The sequence below is a fragment of the Dipodomys merriami genome, unplaced genomic scaffold (assembly GCF_024711535.1).
Source record: "Dipodomys merriami isolate MVZ:Mamm:240054 unplaced genomic scaffold, mDipMer1.0.p SCAF_40, whole genome shotgun sequence".
NCBI lineage: Eukaryota > Metazoa > Chordata > Mammalia > Rodentia > Heteromyidae > Dipodomys > Dipodomys merriami.
The window spans coordinates 4,265,763-4,285,212 of NW_027205604.1; the positions used below are offsets into that span (position 1 = coordinate 4,265,763).

Sequence of the window (19,450 nt, forward strand, 5' to 3'; positions counted from 1 at the left end):
TAAACATAATTAAATCCAATCCAACTATTATTTTGATCAATTATATTTTGCTAGTGATTAAACAAATGGTTGGAAAAACAAATGGAAAACAAATGTGTTATACTCTTGCAAAAATCCCATTAAACCCCAGAGTTTTAGTGAACTGCATTTTGAAAAACACTACTCTAGTAGACAATATTAATCTATGTGCTTCCTCTATGAACTCTCCATATATCTGCTGATCTTGTCTTTGCAAAGCACAGACCTGACCTTGATATTTCCCTACTTAACCATGAGAATATGACTCTATTCCAGCAGAGTGGCACTCAGTACCAGCTGTACCTGGGTAGCACTGAAAATTTGAAATTCAACGTTCTCCAAATCAAATAAATAGAATTTCTTTGAATAAAGTCTGAATATATTTCTAAAACTCCCCAAATGTAATGTCCAGGTGAAAATTAGAAATAAGAGACTTTGAAAAAAGTACACACACACACACACACACACACACACACACACACACACACACACACACACACACACACACGTGTCTGTGTTTTAAATGTGGCACACAAGATCCAAGGCTTTAGTCTTTCCCCAATTATGCTTAACTTCAACACATCTCCACATACTCTCAGACCAGACAAAGTTCCCTGGGTACTTGTGTAGGCAATCCCTTCCTGAGGGAAGGAACAGCTATGGCTGTTCCCTCTGACTCTGTCATTTCTATTTTATTCCCCCAAATAGTGAGAATTCACCTTGACAACAGAGCTCAAATATCACCAATGTCTTGTTAATCTATACATTTCTCACTCATTGCTTTATTACTTTTTCTTCTAATCAATAAAATAATTATAACAATATAGATTTTCCTCCTCACTTTCACTAATATCAGACTTATTATTGATGGGTATTCTTTACTAGAATGAGTAAATTAGTGGAGGAATAAATTAGTGAGCAAATGACTGTATAAAGAGAATGTTTCCTAGATTTCTAAGACATCTGATCACTTCACCTCTACATAACAATTTATATTCTATATGCTTTACAGACCTCCTTTTTTTAACAGACATTTATGCATAATTTGTAACTTAGAAAAATGCTGCAAGCCGGGCGCTGGTGGCTCACGCCTGTAATCCTAGCTACTCAGGAGGCTGAGATCTGAGGATCGCGGTTCAAAGCCAGCCCGGGCAGGAAAAACCGTGAGACTCCTATCTCCAATAAACCACCAGAAAACCGGAAGTGGCGCTGTAGCTCAAGTGGTAGAGCGCTCACCTTGAGCTGAAGAGCTGAGGGACAGCGCCCAGGCCCAGAGTTCAAGCCCCACGACCGACAAAAAAAAAAAAAAATGCTGCTATATAGTTTTTACCTGGCTGGATTCAAACCTAGTCTCTAAAATTACTAAGCTTATGCCACAAGATTTTTCTACACAGAGCTTCTAGCTGGGTTTGGATGGAGAGGCTGTGGGGAAAAGGCCTGGTAATATGAATTTGTGACTGTAGTCTATGGAGAGGTTTTGAGTCTTGTGTCAGAATCTAATTTGAAACTTGCACTTGTTTACCTTGTCCTTTCTCCTGAATTCTTCCCATCTTTGCTAACAAATGTCCCTCCAAAAGTTTAAATAGCTGAGTTCCTTTTAAGACTTTATAGATCACTTCTATTAGGCCTTAACCTCCATTTCAACACTTTGAATATTGTTGAGGCAACACAAAAAAGGGAGTTGTGACAAGATTATAAACAGTTCCATCTAAGTACCTAGCCCATAACCCGGGCAGGCAGGGGAAGGACTGGTGAGTAGCACATCTTTCAAGTATGTTTATGAGGAATTACTGACACTGTGGTCCTCAAGCACTTGCAAGGTTTCTGCTTGAAGAGTCTGAATGCAATTCATGGCAAAAGCTGTGCTTGTTGTATACTGCATCATTAAATAGAAATGACAGTTTGACTTTGTCTCCACTTGCATGCTCTGCATGCCAATTTATCCTAATCAAAACAGTTTTTGATTATTCTGTGGAAACCCAGTATAGTGCATATGTCATGAGAGGTTAAACTAGACAGAGGCATGTGCATTTATAAGCATGCTTTACTTTTCTCAGTGGCTGTGTCTTATGGCTCATTTTCTCCTTCATAATGATAATCTCAAAAATAAACTTCAGATGTTAATGGAATCATTATTGAGCTGAACATTGTGTGTCTTTGTACCCATTAACATCACAATCAACATAGCATTCAGAATGCCCCCACAATAATAATTGATTCAGGAAGGTGATGATTTCCAAATGGCTGAGGAGTTCTTTTATGATGTGAGATATATATATATATTTTTTTTGAGAGAGAGAGAGAGAGAGAGAGAGAGAGAGAGAGAGAGAGAGAGAGAGAGAGAGAGAGAGAGGCAGGAGGCATTCAAAAGTTGCTTTTGACTTAAATTCTTCCAATGAGGCCTGTTTAGGGCATGCAACTTGATATTTGAGGTGATCTTTTTTTCTTCTATGAGTCTCCCTAGGAATATGACATATTCAGCAGAGTGAGCCTCAGGATGGAATCTCTGCCAGCCCTCTTCCCTGGATCTACAGAAAAAGTGTGGTGGATGTGTTAACTGAAAGAATTCTCTAGTAAGTTGTATCTTTCAGTTTGGCTATAAAATTTATAGGAGCTCTTTGGAAAACAGACTTAAGTCTGGTACAATAATGGAAATGTTGGCTTTTAGACACATGTAAGTTCTTTGCAATATACTTTTTGTTATAGTATCTGGTTCATCCTGGACTTCATTAATTTTTACAAGGTTATGACAATCCCCAGTGCTGAAGTGGAGATAAAAGGTATGAGAACACCAAAGAAATTTTTGACTCTTAGAAGGCAGAAATAAGAAGCAATTAAACCTATTCAGAGGGAAAAATACATTATAATTTGGTTCACAGTATCTGCTGTTGTCTTATAGAGAACTGAACTGGATCCTTATGAGGGAGTAGAACAGTTCCTTGAGGGAGTAGAGACGGAGCTTGGTCTTTGCAGTTGTATGGACTTGAATTTACATTTTAGCTCCTCCAAGTTGTGGGTTGTGGGGCCTGAACTCTGGGCCTGGGTGCTGTCCCTCAGCTCTTCAGCTCAAGGCTAGCACTCTACCACTTGAGCCACAGAGCCACTTCCGGCTTTTTTCCTTTTTTTTTGCTTATGTGGTGTTGAGGAATTGAACCCAGGGCCTCAGGCATGTAAGGCAAGCACTCTACCACTGAGCCACCTTCCCAGCCCCTCCTCCAAGTTTTTATCTAAAGAATGTCTTAGTCATTCTCAGTTTATTTCTTCTTCTCTTGTTTTCTTTTTTTTCATTTATTTTATTTTTTGGTATTGGTATTAGAGCTCAAACTCAGGGCATCATGTTCTTGTTTGTTCTTTTTTTCCTTCTCTTTCAAGATTGGAACTCTATTTCTAGAGCCACACATCCACTGCCAAATTTTTGCTAATGAATTAGAGATAAGGGTCTCAGACTTTTATTCCCAGGATGGCTTTAAACTGCAATCATCAGATCTCAGCTTCCTGAGTAGCTAGAAATATAGGCATGAGCCACTACGACTTGGCCTTTTCTTTGTTTTAAACAGAAAAGTACTCCCTTTGTTCATGGAAGCTATCATTTGTCACTGAGAGTTTATTGAAATTAAAAACACATCTGGATGGATGCAGGAGACTGTGTTTGTATGATTTGGAAAGATATTTCACAGAAGGATAATGTCCAAGGGGTTAGGATTAAGTCCAAAGATGGAATGTCAATGCCTCAGCATCTGGGGGAACAAATCTAAGCTCATAGATGGCAAGGGTTGTTGTAGGGATGAGATGGCTGAGTGGAATGAGTGTGGACAGATTGTCAGAGTCATCACTCTTTACAGTGCTTCTTTGGAAAGTTCACCATCCATTGTGAAAAGGTGTTTCTGGGAGTTAACTGCAGATCTGTAACACACAATCCAACTGAACTACTGAATAGTGTACAGTAAAGACCATTTATTTTCTCTCCTCATTTTGAAACATACAAAAGGCCCCTGCTACCTATCACCCTGTTAAATGTTTATGGGCACTAAAGCTAAAGAAGGGCTGGGGTCCTCAGGTAGGTGACAAATGGAAGACAGGTGCACTAGTAGGATTCAAACCCCAGTGATCTTTTTTTTTTTTTTATCAGGTTAGGAAATAATTTCCCCTCCTGAGCCTTAGTTTCTCAGAATTTAAATCAAGCAGGATGATGTTGAACTTCCTAGCACGTGAATGTTTTGTGGTATCAGATAAAAGAACAATAATGGATGATGAAGCACACTGAAACCTGTAAACAATCACATGAAGCTGCAAGGAATTTTCAGTGTTCCCAAAGACTTCTTTTAGCTACAATACTCATCTAAAAACTTGACAACCTCATCACATTGATGTATTGATTTTTGTTTCTTTTTGCATATATATGACCACTAAGGCACATAATAAAGAGGATATGAGTTATTCAATATTAGAACAGACAATTGTACATTAGCCAAATAAATAACTCTATTAGTAGTATGCCCTTGGAAATGAGCATTGCCAACATTTTTTCCATAAGAGAGGCTGTGAAGAATGAAACCCTTGAAATGATATTGATGTAAGACTGTATAATTCAATTTACTGTGCAAAATGGGATCTTACACAGAATCATTCATTCATTTATCTACTCATCTCACTTTTAAGTGTTTTTATATGTTAACATATTTCTTTTATATCTACTCTCACTTATGAATAATGCCTATATGTTTTTTTTTAATTTTATTTTATTTTATTTGAGAACATACTGTACAGAGGGGCTACAATTACATGGGCAGGATAATGCATACATTTCTTACCAAGCATTGCAGCCTCCTCCTTTGTTTACCCTTCACCTCCCTTCCCAGCCTCCCCCCTCCCCCCACCCAATTATACCCCCCTCCCCCCCCACACCGACATTGTAAAGTTGGTTTTGACATGACATTTTGTACTTCTCATTGTTGCAACAGGTCCACCTGAATCCTTAAACGACTTGTTTGTCTCCATCTCCTCCACATGTTAATAATGCCTATATGTTGACAACATTCAAATTACATTCTCTTGATGCAGTCTTCTCATTTCAATCCCAGCCTCATGAATCCATCTGCCTGCAAGGCATCCCTACTTAAGCACCTAATGTGCATTGCAAATTCACCATCCCCAGGAAGTTCCTTCCAATTTGCTACCATCCCCAACACACATGCTTATCCTGCTCTATCATAGACAATGAGTTTGATTTTCCAGCTGCTTTGACCAAAAACTTGAAGATCATTTTTGATATCTTCTTTCTGCCATACTATAAACCCATTAATTAGCAAATTTTGGCTCTGGTTTCAAAATATATGCAGAATCTAGCTAATCTTCACTACCTCCAATTCTTTCCCACTCATTTCTTGCTCAAATAAGTATCATTTTTCCTAATTAGTCTCTCTGCACCCTCTTTTCTCATGCTTCCCACATCATGCCAATACTTTATGATTGCTGTTATTCTTCCAGGGATATCCCACCTCACTCAGAACATAAGGTCCTTCATGATCTGCCATATGTTTTCTACATTTCACCTTACTTATGAATATTCTTCATTTTGTTCTTGCTTCAGTGTCCTCCCTGCTACTTTTCAAACATACCATGATTACTTGGATAAGTAAGGAAAGCATGACAGAGAGAACAATACCTCCAAAGTAATGATGCTAAAAGACCTTAACATTGTGGTTTTATAGTGCTTCTGGACAGAAAGCGTATAGGTATGATAAGGAAGATAAAAGCTTAGTTGGGTAATTACTGATCTTTTAAGTTATGTCCAAGAGTTCTGGCTTTATCTCATAGTTGGCCAACAAGAGCTTTAATAAAACAAAAAAGCCACGATTAGATTTTCTCTTTAGGAATTTAAGTGGAAAGATGTACTGAATAGTGGAGGATACTGTGGTAAGAATAGTACAATGAGACAGGCTAAAGATGTTAAAAGTATGTCAGGCCCTTTTGTAGTTGGAAAAGAAGGATTATCAAGAACCATTCAGGATGAGAAGAATTGTACTCACTACCTTACATATGTAATTGTAACCCCTCTGTACATCACCTTGACAATAAAATTAAATTAAAAAAGAGTCATTCAGGAAGTAGCATGTGCCACACTGTAAGGCATTAAATAATCATTAGTCAAAACAAATTAGGCAAAACAAATAGATAGAATACATTATGTGCATGCATAGAAATGTTCCCATGAAACCTCCTTATACAAATAAAATATGCTAATTAAGTATCTTTAAGGAGTTTTTACAGTAGATCACAGTGGGAAAAATTTCAGATCAATGACTCAATGACTACTAAAAACAAGTTTGGGAAGATTCTCTTATTCAATAAAAAAAAAAAACTAGAATCCTAAAGGGCTGAGTCACATATCTTGATGCATTATTCTCCGTTTAGATTCTCAAACACATTTAGTTGTAGACTTCAAGATAGATTTCATTCGATTGTCCCTCTAGGAGGAACTGAGTCAGGTGATATATGACTTGTTACTGGTTTACTTACTTTGTGAGATACTTTTTCTCATTTCTGGTACTTGTTCCCAGATGTATCATTTTCCATTTCACACATCATAAATGTGTACATAAATATTTTAAAAGTTTCTGTTTCTGCAGGTTGAATATGTGCTATATAATGGATAATAGCTCTGGCTGAAAAGAACATAGCTAATAAACTACTCTGGCCTGCAAGTTTATTTACCCAAAACTCAAAAAGAGTATATTGGTGTTGGCAGGGACTTCAGGGATCATCTACAACACCAGTCCCAACATCAGAGCCCTCAGTTCCACACTCATTTAAAAAAAAAATGAAGTAAAATTGTGAGAAACTGGATGAACTTCATACTTCTGAGGACCAAAGCATTTGGAATGAACAAATGGTGTTTTCTCATACAAGACTACAACAAAGCAGTCCGATATATAAAATAAGTTTTTATATGCTTAAGAAGCCCTGGAGAGAATGCTAACTAATCAAGTCCTTCCCACAGACAGTCTGATTCATTTGAAACCTTCATTTCATAAAAATACTTCCTGTCACCATGCTAGTGTTATCAATTGATGTACCACATTTTTTAGAATGACTAAATTGAAGGAAAATATGTGTGCATTTATAAAAAGTCTTCTTTTAAAATTACTTCTCAAGCTGGGCACTGGTGGCTCACACCTGTAATCCTAGCTACTCAGGAAGCTGAGATCTGAGGATCATGGTTCAAAGCCAGCCCGAGCAGGAAAGTCCATGAGACTCTTATCTCCAGAAAACTGTAAGTGGCTCTGTGTCTCAGTGGTAGAGTCCTGGCCTTAAGCTGAAGAGCTGAGGGATAGTGCCCAGGCCGAGTTCAAGCCCCATGATTGAAAAAAAAATTACTTCTCAAGAAAGAGGTAGTGAGATCATCAGTGTGTGTTGACCTAACCTCCTGATAATTACAAATCCAGCTGTGCTATTCCAACAATTTGCATCAAAGTTCTAATTTTGATGCAATCCTGACATGAACCATTCCTTAAGAGTGTTTAGATAACAAATTCTGTGTGTGTGTGTGTGTGTGTGTGTGTGTGTGTGTGTGTGTGTGTGTGTGTGTGTATGTGTGTTGGTTTGGAACACATAGAAGCAATCCATAGTAAGGAGAACTTAGGAGACTTTGTATTTCATAAGCCTGTCCAGCTGTGGCAAGTCTTTTGTGGTGTTGTAGTGTTTACTATGAGCAAGTACCAGCTTCACAAACTAAAAATAGAATGACATACATTAATAATGGATGAGGCAGTTTTAGCATGAACTTTCCATTGTTGATATTACTTTAAGACCTAGTAAGAAAACATTTTTAAGACTATAGTTTTAAGCTGTAATTGACACATTTACTTCATTTACTTCCAAAGATGCTGAAGCAGTTGGAACTGGTTTGCATCACATGCTTTGTTTTGTGGTATAAGTAAGAATCTACCATTGTTTAAGAAATCATCTAGACAGGCAGATATAAGGGTTCACTAGCATTTAGTGCTTGATCTTTTAGGAAAATGTGTGTGTATGTGTGTGAGTGTGTGAGAGAGAGAGTGAGAGAGAGAGAAGGGTGGAGAAAGAATGTATTGGGGAGGAGAGGGAAGTAGGGGAAGAAAATGGAATCATGAGTGAATGTGCATATGATAGGAATTTACCATAACCTTCACCTATGTCTATTGAGAGACAGGTAATCTAAATAAGAAATAACAAATTTTAATTGGTGTGTTTGTGCTACTGAACCTTTGTTTTATGGAGTAGGTACCGTTATTGGTTTTTGCTGAATGGGGTGATTTTGGTGTGCTACATAGAACTTCTGCTTTCCTATAGTCCAAATTAATATAGTCAATTCATGCATTCAGAAATGCTTTGCTGAAGGCCAAAAATGACAGATTATATATCATATAAGCATATCTATTGATGCAGATGTAATTAAGGTCATCCAGATTTTCAAAAAAATATTTCCAGTAATAGTAAGAAGAAGAACAAGAACAACAACAATAAAAGATTCTTGGAAAGCAACCTGTGCTATAGATATGAGAATATATGAGAGAGTTGAAATTTTTTTGCTTTATACAAAACATACCAAGTTGAACTGGTTTTTTTTTTTTTAAAAAAATGCATAAGGACAATATAGATTTAGGAATGATCTAATCCAGTGATTTCTTTTTTTTCTCCTCAAGCAAGACATTCATTTTATTTATTTTCCATTGATATTATAAAGGGGTTACCTTTGACATTATAGAGGGGCTACTATTACATATGTCAGATAAAGAGTACAATTCTTTTTGAATAATGCTACCCTTTCCCTTACTCTTTCCTAGGTTTTCCTTCCTGTCCCCACCCACAAGTTGTATAGTTCATTTTCAACATAATCTAATATTACTGCTACATTTGCTCATCATTTGTTTCACTATTTCTTTGCCCGCCCCCTTTGCCCTCCCAAAGACAGATAAATGAGCAAACAAGACAAAAGGAAAAGAATTAAAAAACAAAAAGAAAGGTTTAAAAAACCGCAAACCCATTTGTTTACATTTCCTAAGTTCATTTCAATAAATATACACACAGCTATTGTGCCTTGTGATCCTTTCCTAAAAAAAGTCTGTATATCTATAAGTAAATACACTGGGTATTATTTAAAAATATACTGGGAAATGATAAATTATCTGTCTCTAGACATTCACACAGAGTGAGACCAAAGGAGGATAATCCAGTAATTTCTAACATAAAATGTAGCAAAATCCTTTTCTCAAACAAACTTTTCTATAAAAACTTTAAATAGAAAAATATAAACGTAGATATGTTCTGAATGAAGCCAGAGGGTTGAAGAAATATTGATCTTCTCAACTTGCTGACTTGCCAACATTCTATTCTACATCGGAGCCCAGGGCTTCACAGGAAATCTCTGCTAGAAACCTGTTCTTTCATTTAAAGAGTAGAACTGTGTTCTAGAAACACATGGACTTGCCTACACAAGAGCAGGACTCCTTTGCCCCAGATGCAAAGCTGCTTCGCATCCTTTGATGAAATCATAAAAATGTAGTGTTGTAACAGACTTGATGCTCAGGCAGCTTGGTAACTCCTGTGTACTAATCCCACCTCTGAGTTCAGTGTGGATTTCTTTGGGTAAGACTGGCTTAAAGTAGTGAGAGACTAGTAATAGTGCCACCTGGAAGGCAAGGGGCTGAGCACTAGGAGCCTTTCTGAGGAAGTAGAAGCCATTTTTCATAGATATGTGCTGTAGAGTTCACTGACTAGAGTCTGATTCTATAGAAACATGGAATTAGCCCTGAAGAATGAAAAGCAAAGAAACCTGGTGATTGCTGAAGTTAAGACCAAGGGCATTAAACTTTACAGGCCCTGTAGAACTACATCTATGCAGAATCCTCAATGCAATAGTTACCTGTTTTAACTTTAGTATTAATTATAGACAGACATGATTACTGCTTTCTCTGGTAGGTCTCTGCCTGTGGGTGGTAAGAGCATTGTTCTTTCACATAAAGACATCAGAAAGCTGATGCACCAGCTTTGACAAGCTTCTTGGTAAAATTTGGAAATACTTTCTTTCTGTTCACTAGTCTACACTTTGTTTTGGTAGCTCAATCAACACCATAGAATACCTGAAAACAAGGTTGGTAGACTTACATTTTCTTTCATTCAAACAAGGACTAGGAAATCATCCCACTTTCAGAAAGAAAGAATGTATTAGTCAAGTTCCAAAATCTTGTGTAACACATATTCTATATTAGAAAATGGCCAAAGTCTTAGATAATAGTAGGGTGCTTGAGGAAATAGTCCCTAGAATCAAACTCTCTGAGTTGGGTGACATCTACCAGTTGCAAACTGTTTGTCTGAACACATTACCCAAACTTTCTGTGATCTATTTTCAACTACTGATGGGGGAAAATAGCAATGATTACTTCTTAGTGTTTTTGAGGATTAACTAAAATAATTCATTCTACTCTTAGAGAAATGATTTGTGATGAGCAAGTTTCTATGAGAAAGTTCTTGACAAATATAAACTCTTATTTTGTTCAAGTGGTAGAACAAAGGGTGATATTTTACTCTTAATTGTTCAAAATGTTAATGCAATTATGTTACACCTTATGAAAAAATAAAGTCATAAATACAAAATGGGGAAAATAGTGTTTATGCTTAAAAATTGAAAAAAAGGAAAGTTCCTCCTTTTCTCCAATCCAACATTAACCCAGTTGTCATCCAAATGTTTATGAAAGAATGAAAATGAATTTGAAAAATAGAGAGAGTTATTTCATCAACTCTTGTTGTGAATACTCATTCTCCACTCAACTGACCAGTTGTCACTATAAGCATTTAGCATGGGAGATGAAAAAGGGATAAAAAAGAAGAATAAGGACTATTATATGCAATTCTCTGGTTAAACCTTCCCAAATCTAAAAGGAATGACATTTTAATCTCATGCAAAAACCTCCTCATCACTGGCACACTTCTGTGGCAGTTATTTTTAGTGGTGATCTAGCCCCAGACCTGTCTCCATTTCATCTCTTAATAGGTCTAAACAAGAGTGTAGGCACAGGTGACCACAGCTCTAAATGAACAATCTAAAATGCTATGGCCTGCTTCAGGGAATGGCAAGATGAGCTCAAGCCTTCCTCCAGCCATGCAACTTCAATCAATTAACCAGGTAGGATTTATTGAGTAGTTGTTCAGAGCATAGGTTAAAAAAAAACTCTGTCCTTGACAGGTCACAGCCCTTTCATGGTCTCTTTTCACATGTGAAGGAATGAAGGCTGGGTTCAGGTTCAACAAATGCCATAGTATGAATCTCTGTGACCTAACAGCTGTTGCTGAACAAAGAGGGCTATTTTTTCCCATAGTAGGGGAGGGGTATGGACAGACTTTCCAGTGGTGGCCAGCTGTGGTGTTTGATTGTGGTCACAGTCAGAATAAAACATGCTAGCTCTTCTGCTGGAATTTGGAAATGTGCTACATGCCAATTGTGGGTGATGTTGGAAGATAGAAGGTGAGTTATTGAAGTATCTGAGTAAAAAGCTCATTATGTTATAGCTGGACATAGTGGTGCATGATAAGCTAGGATGATGCTTAACATCTTAGCAATTTACGAGATTGAGGCAGAACAATTCCAAGTTAAATGACAGCATAGATTATAGAGTGAGCTCAAGGTCAGTATAGACTTCAAAATACCACTACCAACAGCATCAAAAACAACAATCCCCATATTAAAAAAAAAACAACAACTCTGAGACAAAACCCTCAAAGTTCATTACAGTTGCATGAAAATTTGTTTTACCTCACAATTAAAAAGTAAGTAAACTTACGCTTCTTTTTCTAGAAGGGTCATTTTTAAGCCATAGAATATAGTTTAAAAATACCTTTAAAAGCATTTAGTGTTGATTGGGGCCCAAGGGGAATTATTTAATTCACATAGGCTTACTTAGAACATTTAATCTCTGTGCAACCTGAGTATTTATTAACTGTTGAGCAGCACTTCCCGCGTGCCAGGCCCTTACTACATGTTTACATTCGTTATCTCATAAATTACTCATCAGATTTTCCCCATGAAGAACCTGAGACTTGGAGTCCTACAGTAAGTTGCCAAAGGTCCTGTACATGGAAAGTGGTGTGATGATAATGGCTAGCTGAGCCACAGTGTCTCTAGTGTGAAATGAAAGTAGCTATCAAGAATAAATGTGCATTTATCATACATGCATTTATGTATACAATATAAATATATGTACATATATACCCATGTTAGGAAGAGAAAATGTATGTAACATTTAATAAAATAGTAAAGTTTTAAATGATATATGCACTTATAGCCCTCCATAAAAATAAAAATAAAAACATGTGATATGGTATGATTTTTATAGGGTGCATTTTCTACCAAGATCACCTTACTTCTGAGGAGGAATATGCAGGCATAGAAAATTAAAAATTAACTGAGAAGTTTTCTTGAAGTTTGGTTCACACTACTAGGTCAGAGTTCTATTTACTGCCCATTACCTTCCTGTTCAACATTCCTGAAAACCATCGACCTTATGTTAGTTAATTGGGTCATAGTCATTATCAAAAATATTATTTCTTACTTTTAAAAGCTAGAGTAATCTCTATGGATTTATTATATCTATTTCTATCCTTTCCATAGCTAGCACTCAAAATGAGTGTGGAATATTTTAATCTTTTGTAATGTTAACTAGTGTCAGGTCTATTTCTCTACCAGAAATTAGTTGTTTCACCTTGGAAAAGTTGCTTCTAGTTTGACCCTGCCTCTACAGTTAAGAAATATACAAAAAATATACCTTTAAAAATTAACTTTTAATTCTGGGTATGATGGAGCACACCTATAACCCCATAACTAAGGAGGTTGAGGTCAGAGAATTAAGTGTTTAAAGCTAGCCTGGGCTTCATAGCAACATGTTGTCTGAAAAAAATTAAAAACGGTAATAATAATGATGAATAAAAATATTTAAAAATGACTTCTAAAGATCTAGCCAAGATTTATCATAAGCTGAAATATAACATTGATTAGGTAGCCCATCCTCAGACTGCCTGATATTTCTGATTTTTTAAAGTCACAATGACTATTTGATGTTTTTTCTGTTCAAAGGCATATTGCAGAAATTCCCTTTTGGTTCTCTGCTGGTGTAAGTAAATGAAAATTATTTTTACCTCCTATTTAAGGTAAGGGATAGTCAGGGCTGGAAGGAAGTTTAGACCCTACAGATTTAAATCTGCCATGCCATGTTTAATCCCCTCTACAAAAATATTGTCTTTATCCATCTGCATGCATATCATAGGTACCCTAGCTGGCATGAATGAGACAGAGATTAGCGAACAGGGTGGCAGTGTGCAGGGACCTGTAACAGACAGAGTTCACATCCTAAAGTCTTACTAAGTTTTTATACCACTCTGCCACTCAGAAACCACAAAGGAAGCTTATTACAGGTTGTTTTATAAAAGGCTTTATAAACTTTCTGGGTAGAACTTCTGTTCAGTCATACACGCTAAGTCATTTGAACATTTATGAGAGTAAATTATTCCTAAATTATTAGCTCACATTATCATATAAATGATCACTTTTGCTTTCTCTCCCCATGGTGCTATAATCTCTAATAAGGCAGTTTATACACACTTTAAGTGAGACTAGAGTCTCAGAAAAATAGCATTATATTGCTTTAATAGTAAAAGAACAGAAATATTCAGGCAGCTCTTATCATATCTTTGAGTCTCTGGGTCAGATCCAAGTCAGCCCACCTTATAAACTGTAAGAAAAGCAATTCAGATTGATTCCTGAACACAGTGTGACATGAACAATCCCAGCATGGTATTGTCAAAGACCAGATGAGAAAACAAACTCTGTTCCCAGCCTCTGCCTCTCTCTTCTTCCTAATCCTGGAAAAGAATACTGCAAGAATTTGAGTTTCTAGAAGAGAAAACAGAAAATAATGATCTTACCTTTGATGAAGAGTGGCCATGATAGGACAGTAACAAAGAATTCTTTAGGCTAGTAAAAAGGATTGTTAAATTAAGAATTTGGATTTAAATGAGGCAAATTGGTTCTCTGGAAACAAAAGTGACTCAGAGGCGGGAAAATAAATCTTCATAAATGTCATCATGCATCTTGTGGCACAGAAGATCCATTGAAATTAGAGTTTGCCCAACTCTATTATGATAATAATATTTTCAACAAGTTCTGCCAGTCTTCAAACCACAAGCACTTTCAGAGTTGATAATTGCCTGGAGAGATAATCTACTTTATGTTCACTGAAATCTAAGTAAAGGAAAGAGGATCCTGTCCAGAGAGTTTTAATTTGCCTGAAAGCCCTAATCAGATGATGATCTTTCCTCTGTGGATGCCTCTCTTTGTCAAAAAGAGTACAGCTGCTAAAGCCAGAACTGTTGGCTGACAGGCTCTTCTTGTTAGAAAAAGAGGACTGTAGGGAGGGTTGTGGAAGCCATACATAGAACACCTATGCCTCCAAGGGGCCGGAAGGAGGTTTGTTACAATCTTTGCCAATGAAAAGGAACAGGCATGCTCATTAACTCACGCTTTTATCAATAACAGTGAATATCAAATAAGCTCACTTGATATTCATTGGAGATATATATTTTGTATAAAATCAAGAACGAAGGATTTGTTTTCATAAAAATATTGGCTTTTGGAGAGAGAAAGATTTTAGTTAGAAAGATCATGGATAATGTAGACTGGGCAGATCTCCAATAACAACAGCACAACCACTGCCTGCAGCAAAGGATCCTGCAATGTTTCCTAAACACTTACCGATTATTCTTATTCTATAAGTGTAAGATCCAAGACTCCAATTTTGGACCAGTTACTTGTTAAGAAATTTCATGGTGGACATTGGACTTCTCAGGTACCACTAAGGGCGAAATGCTGCCCCTTTCATTGCCATTTTATAGCAGAGGTTACCACTCCATCACCTGGGCAATTCCTTGACTTGCTACATTTCCTCTTCTATACTTTTTCTTTGTCTGTCCTCCTGGAGAAGCTGAATATAACAAAACGTGACAAAAGTAACACCATATCTGGCTATATGAACAGTTTCAACTAAAGCCCTCCTGGCTGGACAGATGGTTTATGAATCCTCTCTAGTCTGGGGGTTCACAAACCTCATTTGTGTTCTTATTTCTGTGTTACTTTCAGGCCACAAGAAAAGCTCATTGTGATACAAAAGTGCAGTGAATTGCCTGTCTTGAAGCCCAAAGAAAGAATTCACTAATTGTCCAGTTCCTGCTTTCCTGTTTTTAGTGTTTCAGAGTTTTTAGAGTGCTTTTATGTACATTATCTCATTTGTTCTTCAAACAAAACTGCTCTGAAAAGAAAGTGTATTATTCTTAGAAATCAGTTTGAACATCAGAGAGCTTCAGTAAACTCTTAGGATTGCATATGTGGTAAATTTTTAAATTGGGAAGGAAAATGTACTGTCTGCTTCCAAACTCTGTTTTCTCAAGGTCCTTAGGGCAAAAGGTTCAATCAAACATCAATAATTGTTGTTTTATTTAACATTTTACCCTTAGTCATTTTGAAAGCAAGTACTCAATTTCTGAACTCTATATTCTTACTACAGGCTATCACTTCCAACTACTGACTTAAATAATTTTTTGATAAATTCACAGCCAAAAAGAGACTGAAATGTTATTATGTTCTTTTTTTTGTATTTGTATATTTTAATTCTAGCTTTGACTAGAAAATAACATTTACCTAGTCATTAATATAACATAATATAATTTCTTATGTTTCTTTATGAAATACAAGAAGCAGATGGATCATATTTTAAACAGTAAATTATGTTGTTAGTAGCAATTTTATCTTTTTAATTCCTGAAATACATATTTTAATAATTAGTCATATGTCTAAGTTGACCACTAATCTGTCAAGTAAATATGCATACTTTAAGAGTTATTTATTTTTCTAAATTATACATTTTACTAAACTCAAAGTAATATTTTTCTTTCCTACTATAAGCAAATGAACATATAGGAAATTACTTTATTTTTTCAATTTTTATTTATTTATTTTTGTCAGGCATGGGAATTTAACTCAGGGCCTGGGCACTGGCCCTGAGCTTTTGTGATCAAGGTTAGTTCTCTATCACAGTTCCACTTCCAGTTTCTAGTGGTTAATTGGAAATAAGGGTCTCATGGACTATCTTGCTCAGGTTGGCTTTGAACTGCAGTCCTTAGATCTCAACCTGCTGAGTAGCTAGGATTTATAGGTATGAGCCAACAGCACCTGGTGAAAGAGGACCAATATCCCCAAGTTCTTATATTGTGTAGAAATGTTACCTACAATCTCTTTTTATCCTCAGATTTACCAAAGAAGAGCTAAGCAACAAAAATGTTAAGCTGCTCATGGTCAATTTTGTGTTAGAAATAATATTAACTTTCAGGTCTATTCCACAGCAAAATGACTATGCATTTGTTTTAAATGTGTCTGGAAACAGAATCATGCAATCTATTTTTGGAAAGTACAAGGGAGACAGACAATGGCTAAACACAAAAATATTCTTCAGAAGAAAGTGGAAGTAAATTTGATTTGTGAGAGGAATTAGTGATGGGTGTGGGAAAACTGACCTACTGAATGATTTCCACCTTTATTAGTAAAATAAATAATTTACGATATAATTATATGGCCAGAACTAAAAAAAAGGAAATATTTATCCCATTGTTTATCTCACTTTGTATAAGCTGGGTATATTATAGAAAGATGGCTGAACTTGAGAGTAGAAACTTTACATCTGAGACAGACTTCTTACTTGAAAATTTTATAATTCTATGAAGTACAGTTGTGAAAATTCCAATGTGCTTAGGTTCAATAAATAGAGAAGTGAGGAAAGAGAATGATTTAATAATGTTCCTATATATATAATTATTTGGAATTATTAAATTCCATATAACCTTTTAAAATTATGTGGAACATTATATTAATTTGGAACATTGTCCAAATCAATATTTACAATGTCTTTAAACACTATTAAGTTATTAAATAATTATTAAGAGATTTTTAAAATAAAAAAATAAATGTGTATACACAAACACATATGTATAGTTTCTTTTATTTCCAGTGAAATTCAGACTTGGTAAAGTTCTTTGCATTGAACACTATGAATGTATATATCACAAGCATTCAGTCTTCCAAAAATGAGAGTCCTAACCTGGGATTCTCTTGTTAATACTTCTCATGCTCATGATCGTGTACATTTATATGAAGTCTCTTGGTTCACAAATACTTTTGCAGCTTTTATTTTATAGTAGTTTTTGACTCCTCAATAATTCTGTGAAGAAGGAAGCCACAGCTAGTTGTGCTTTCTGATTGTCATCAGGTGGTCTCTCTTGTTATCTTAGATGAGTTTCTCAATGTGTTTCAAGGTTGACTATTTTGGAAACCCATAATGTGTCTAGACTATATTGATCATGACTGACCAGTGAGTGTTTGACTTACAATTTTTCATCCAATTAATGGTGTGGAAATGATTTAATTTCAATAGAAACTGGACTCTAGGTATTTGTGTGTGTGTACCAGTTCTGGGGCGTGAACTCAGGATCTGGTGCTTTTACTAGAGCACCACCCAAGCCTAAGGCTCTACCACTTGAGCCACACCTTCATGATGCAAGTGTATCTAATATGTGTTTGCAGATATCTAAGTAGAGGTGCAGAACTGAGTTTGAGTCTGAGGCACTGGCCTTGAGACCAGTTCTATCACACTTCAGTCATGTGGCTGTCAAAAGTCACTAATTGATCTCTCTGAGCCTCAGATTTTTATTGTTAAAACTGTGTAATTCATTCTTGTCTTAGCTATGTTAGTCATAAAGTGAGAATTTATTGACAATATCTTAAGGACAACAGTGATTAATGAGTACATTGTTTCATAATCAAAGTATTTGTACAGAATATCAATAGCAAAAAATCATAAAAAAAATTCTTAGTAGTGATCTTTTCTCTAAATGACTGTAAATATGAACATTCATTTTAGAAGCCATTTCACCATCTCTAGAATTTTTCCTGTTTAATCTGTTTTCTATTCTGAATTGCTGTACAAGTGGAGGAGTCGTGGGGCCTGAACTCTGGGCCTGGACGCTATCCCTCAGCTCTTCAGCTCTAGGCTAGCGCTCTACCACTTGAGCCACAGCGCCATTTCTGGCTTTTTCTGCTTATGAGGTGCTGAGGAATCGAACCCAGGACCTCATGAATGCAAGGCAAGCACTCTACCACTGAGCTACCTTCCCAGCCCCGAAAGGAGCTTATATTTTGAATTTAATGTTTTCCCAATATAAATATTACATAATAATCATTTATTTCATCAAGGAAATTAGAAAAATGCCGAGGCTGACTATGTAGAATATGTACAAAACAAGAAAAGAAGATTTGTTTCTGTGTGTGTATGTGTTGTGTGTGTGGGGGTGTTATGTGTGCTATAAAAGCTTAAAATGAAGGAAAGATCATTTCAGGTAGAATAATATTATTTATTCATTTAACTGTCTCAATTAAATATGAAATTATTTTTATAAGGAAAAAGTAAAAATCCATAAAATTATCCTTATTTAAAAATACCCACTAGAAGCCGGGCACCTCTGGCTCATGCCTGTAATCCTAGTTACTCAGGAGGCTGAGATCTGAGGATCATGGTGCAAAGCCAGACCCGGCAGGAAAGTCTGTGAGACATTTATCTCCAAAAATCACTAGAAAACTGGAAGTGGCATAAGTGGTAGAGTGCTTGCCTTGAGCTGAAGAGCGCAGGGACAGTGCCCAAGCCCAGAGTTCAAGCCCACAACTGACATAAAAAACAAAACAAAACAAAAACAAAAAAAAAAACACTAGATGGGAGAACAACAAGGGAAGGGGTAACAATGTTTGACAAGAAATGTACTCATTGCCTTACTCATGTAACTGTAACCCCTCTGTATAGCATCTTTACAATAAAAAAAATACCCACTAGAAACTGATACAATATAATATTAGAGGTGATAAAGAAACCCTGAACCCTGGACCAGTAAAGGGAAGGGAAGTGAAATGTTGGCTAAAAAAACAGGTTAATATATAATTTTCTTTCCCTTCATTTTTTTAATCCCAAAATATAAAAACTCTGGCTAATAGCCAAGTTGTAGAAATATCTCAGATTCCCTTCAATGGATGAATGGATCAAGAAAATTATACATATATATAGATGTACATATATATATGAATTTTTGTTTTCCTTAAGCTGTCTTATATATATATATATATATATACACACAAACTTAAAGTACTTATATATATACATACATATTTAGTTGTGTATATATATATATATATATGTATACACCCATGTGTGTATATGTGTGCGAATTTTATTCATCCATGATGAAAAATGATAATATAAGTGATGTTAAATGAAGTAAGTCAGGCTCAGAGAAATAAATGGTTCAGGTT

At 35.9% G+C, this 19,450-nt stretch overlaps 1 protein-coding gene across 2 annotated transcripts in view; it reads right to left on the minus strand.

Moving 5' to 3' along the window:
* Kcnmb2 (potassium calcium-activated channel subfamily M regulatory beta subunit 2) overlaps window positions 1-19,450 on the minus strand; it is a 293,266-nt gene that overhangs the window by 222,712 nt on the left and 51,104 nt on the right. The window contains exon 1 of one of the 2 annotated variants that reach the window (XM_069991867.1): window positions 13,975-14,371. The exons of the other annotated variant lie outside the window; for it this stretch is intronic. Coding sequence (XP_069847968.1) covers window positions 13,975-13,994 — 20 coding nt within the window. The 5' untranslated portion in view covers window positions 13,995-14,371. Of the gene's footprint in view, window positions 1-13,974; window positions 14,372-19,450 lie in introns of those variants that run through there. 2 annotated transcript variants of the gene reach the window in all.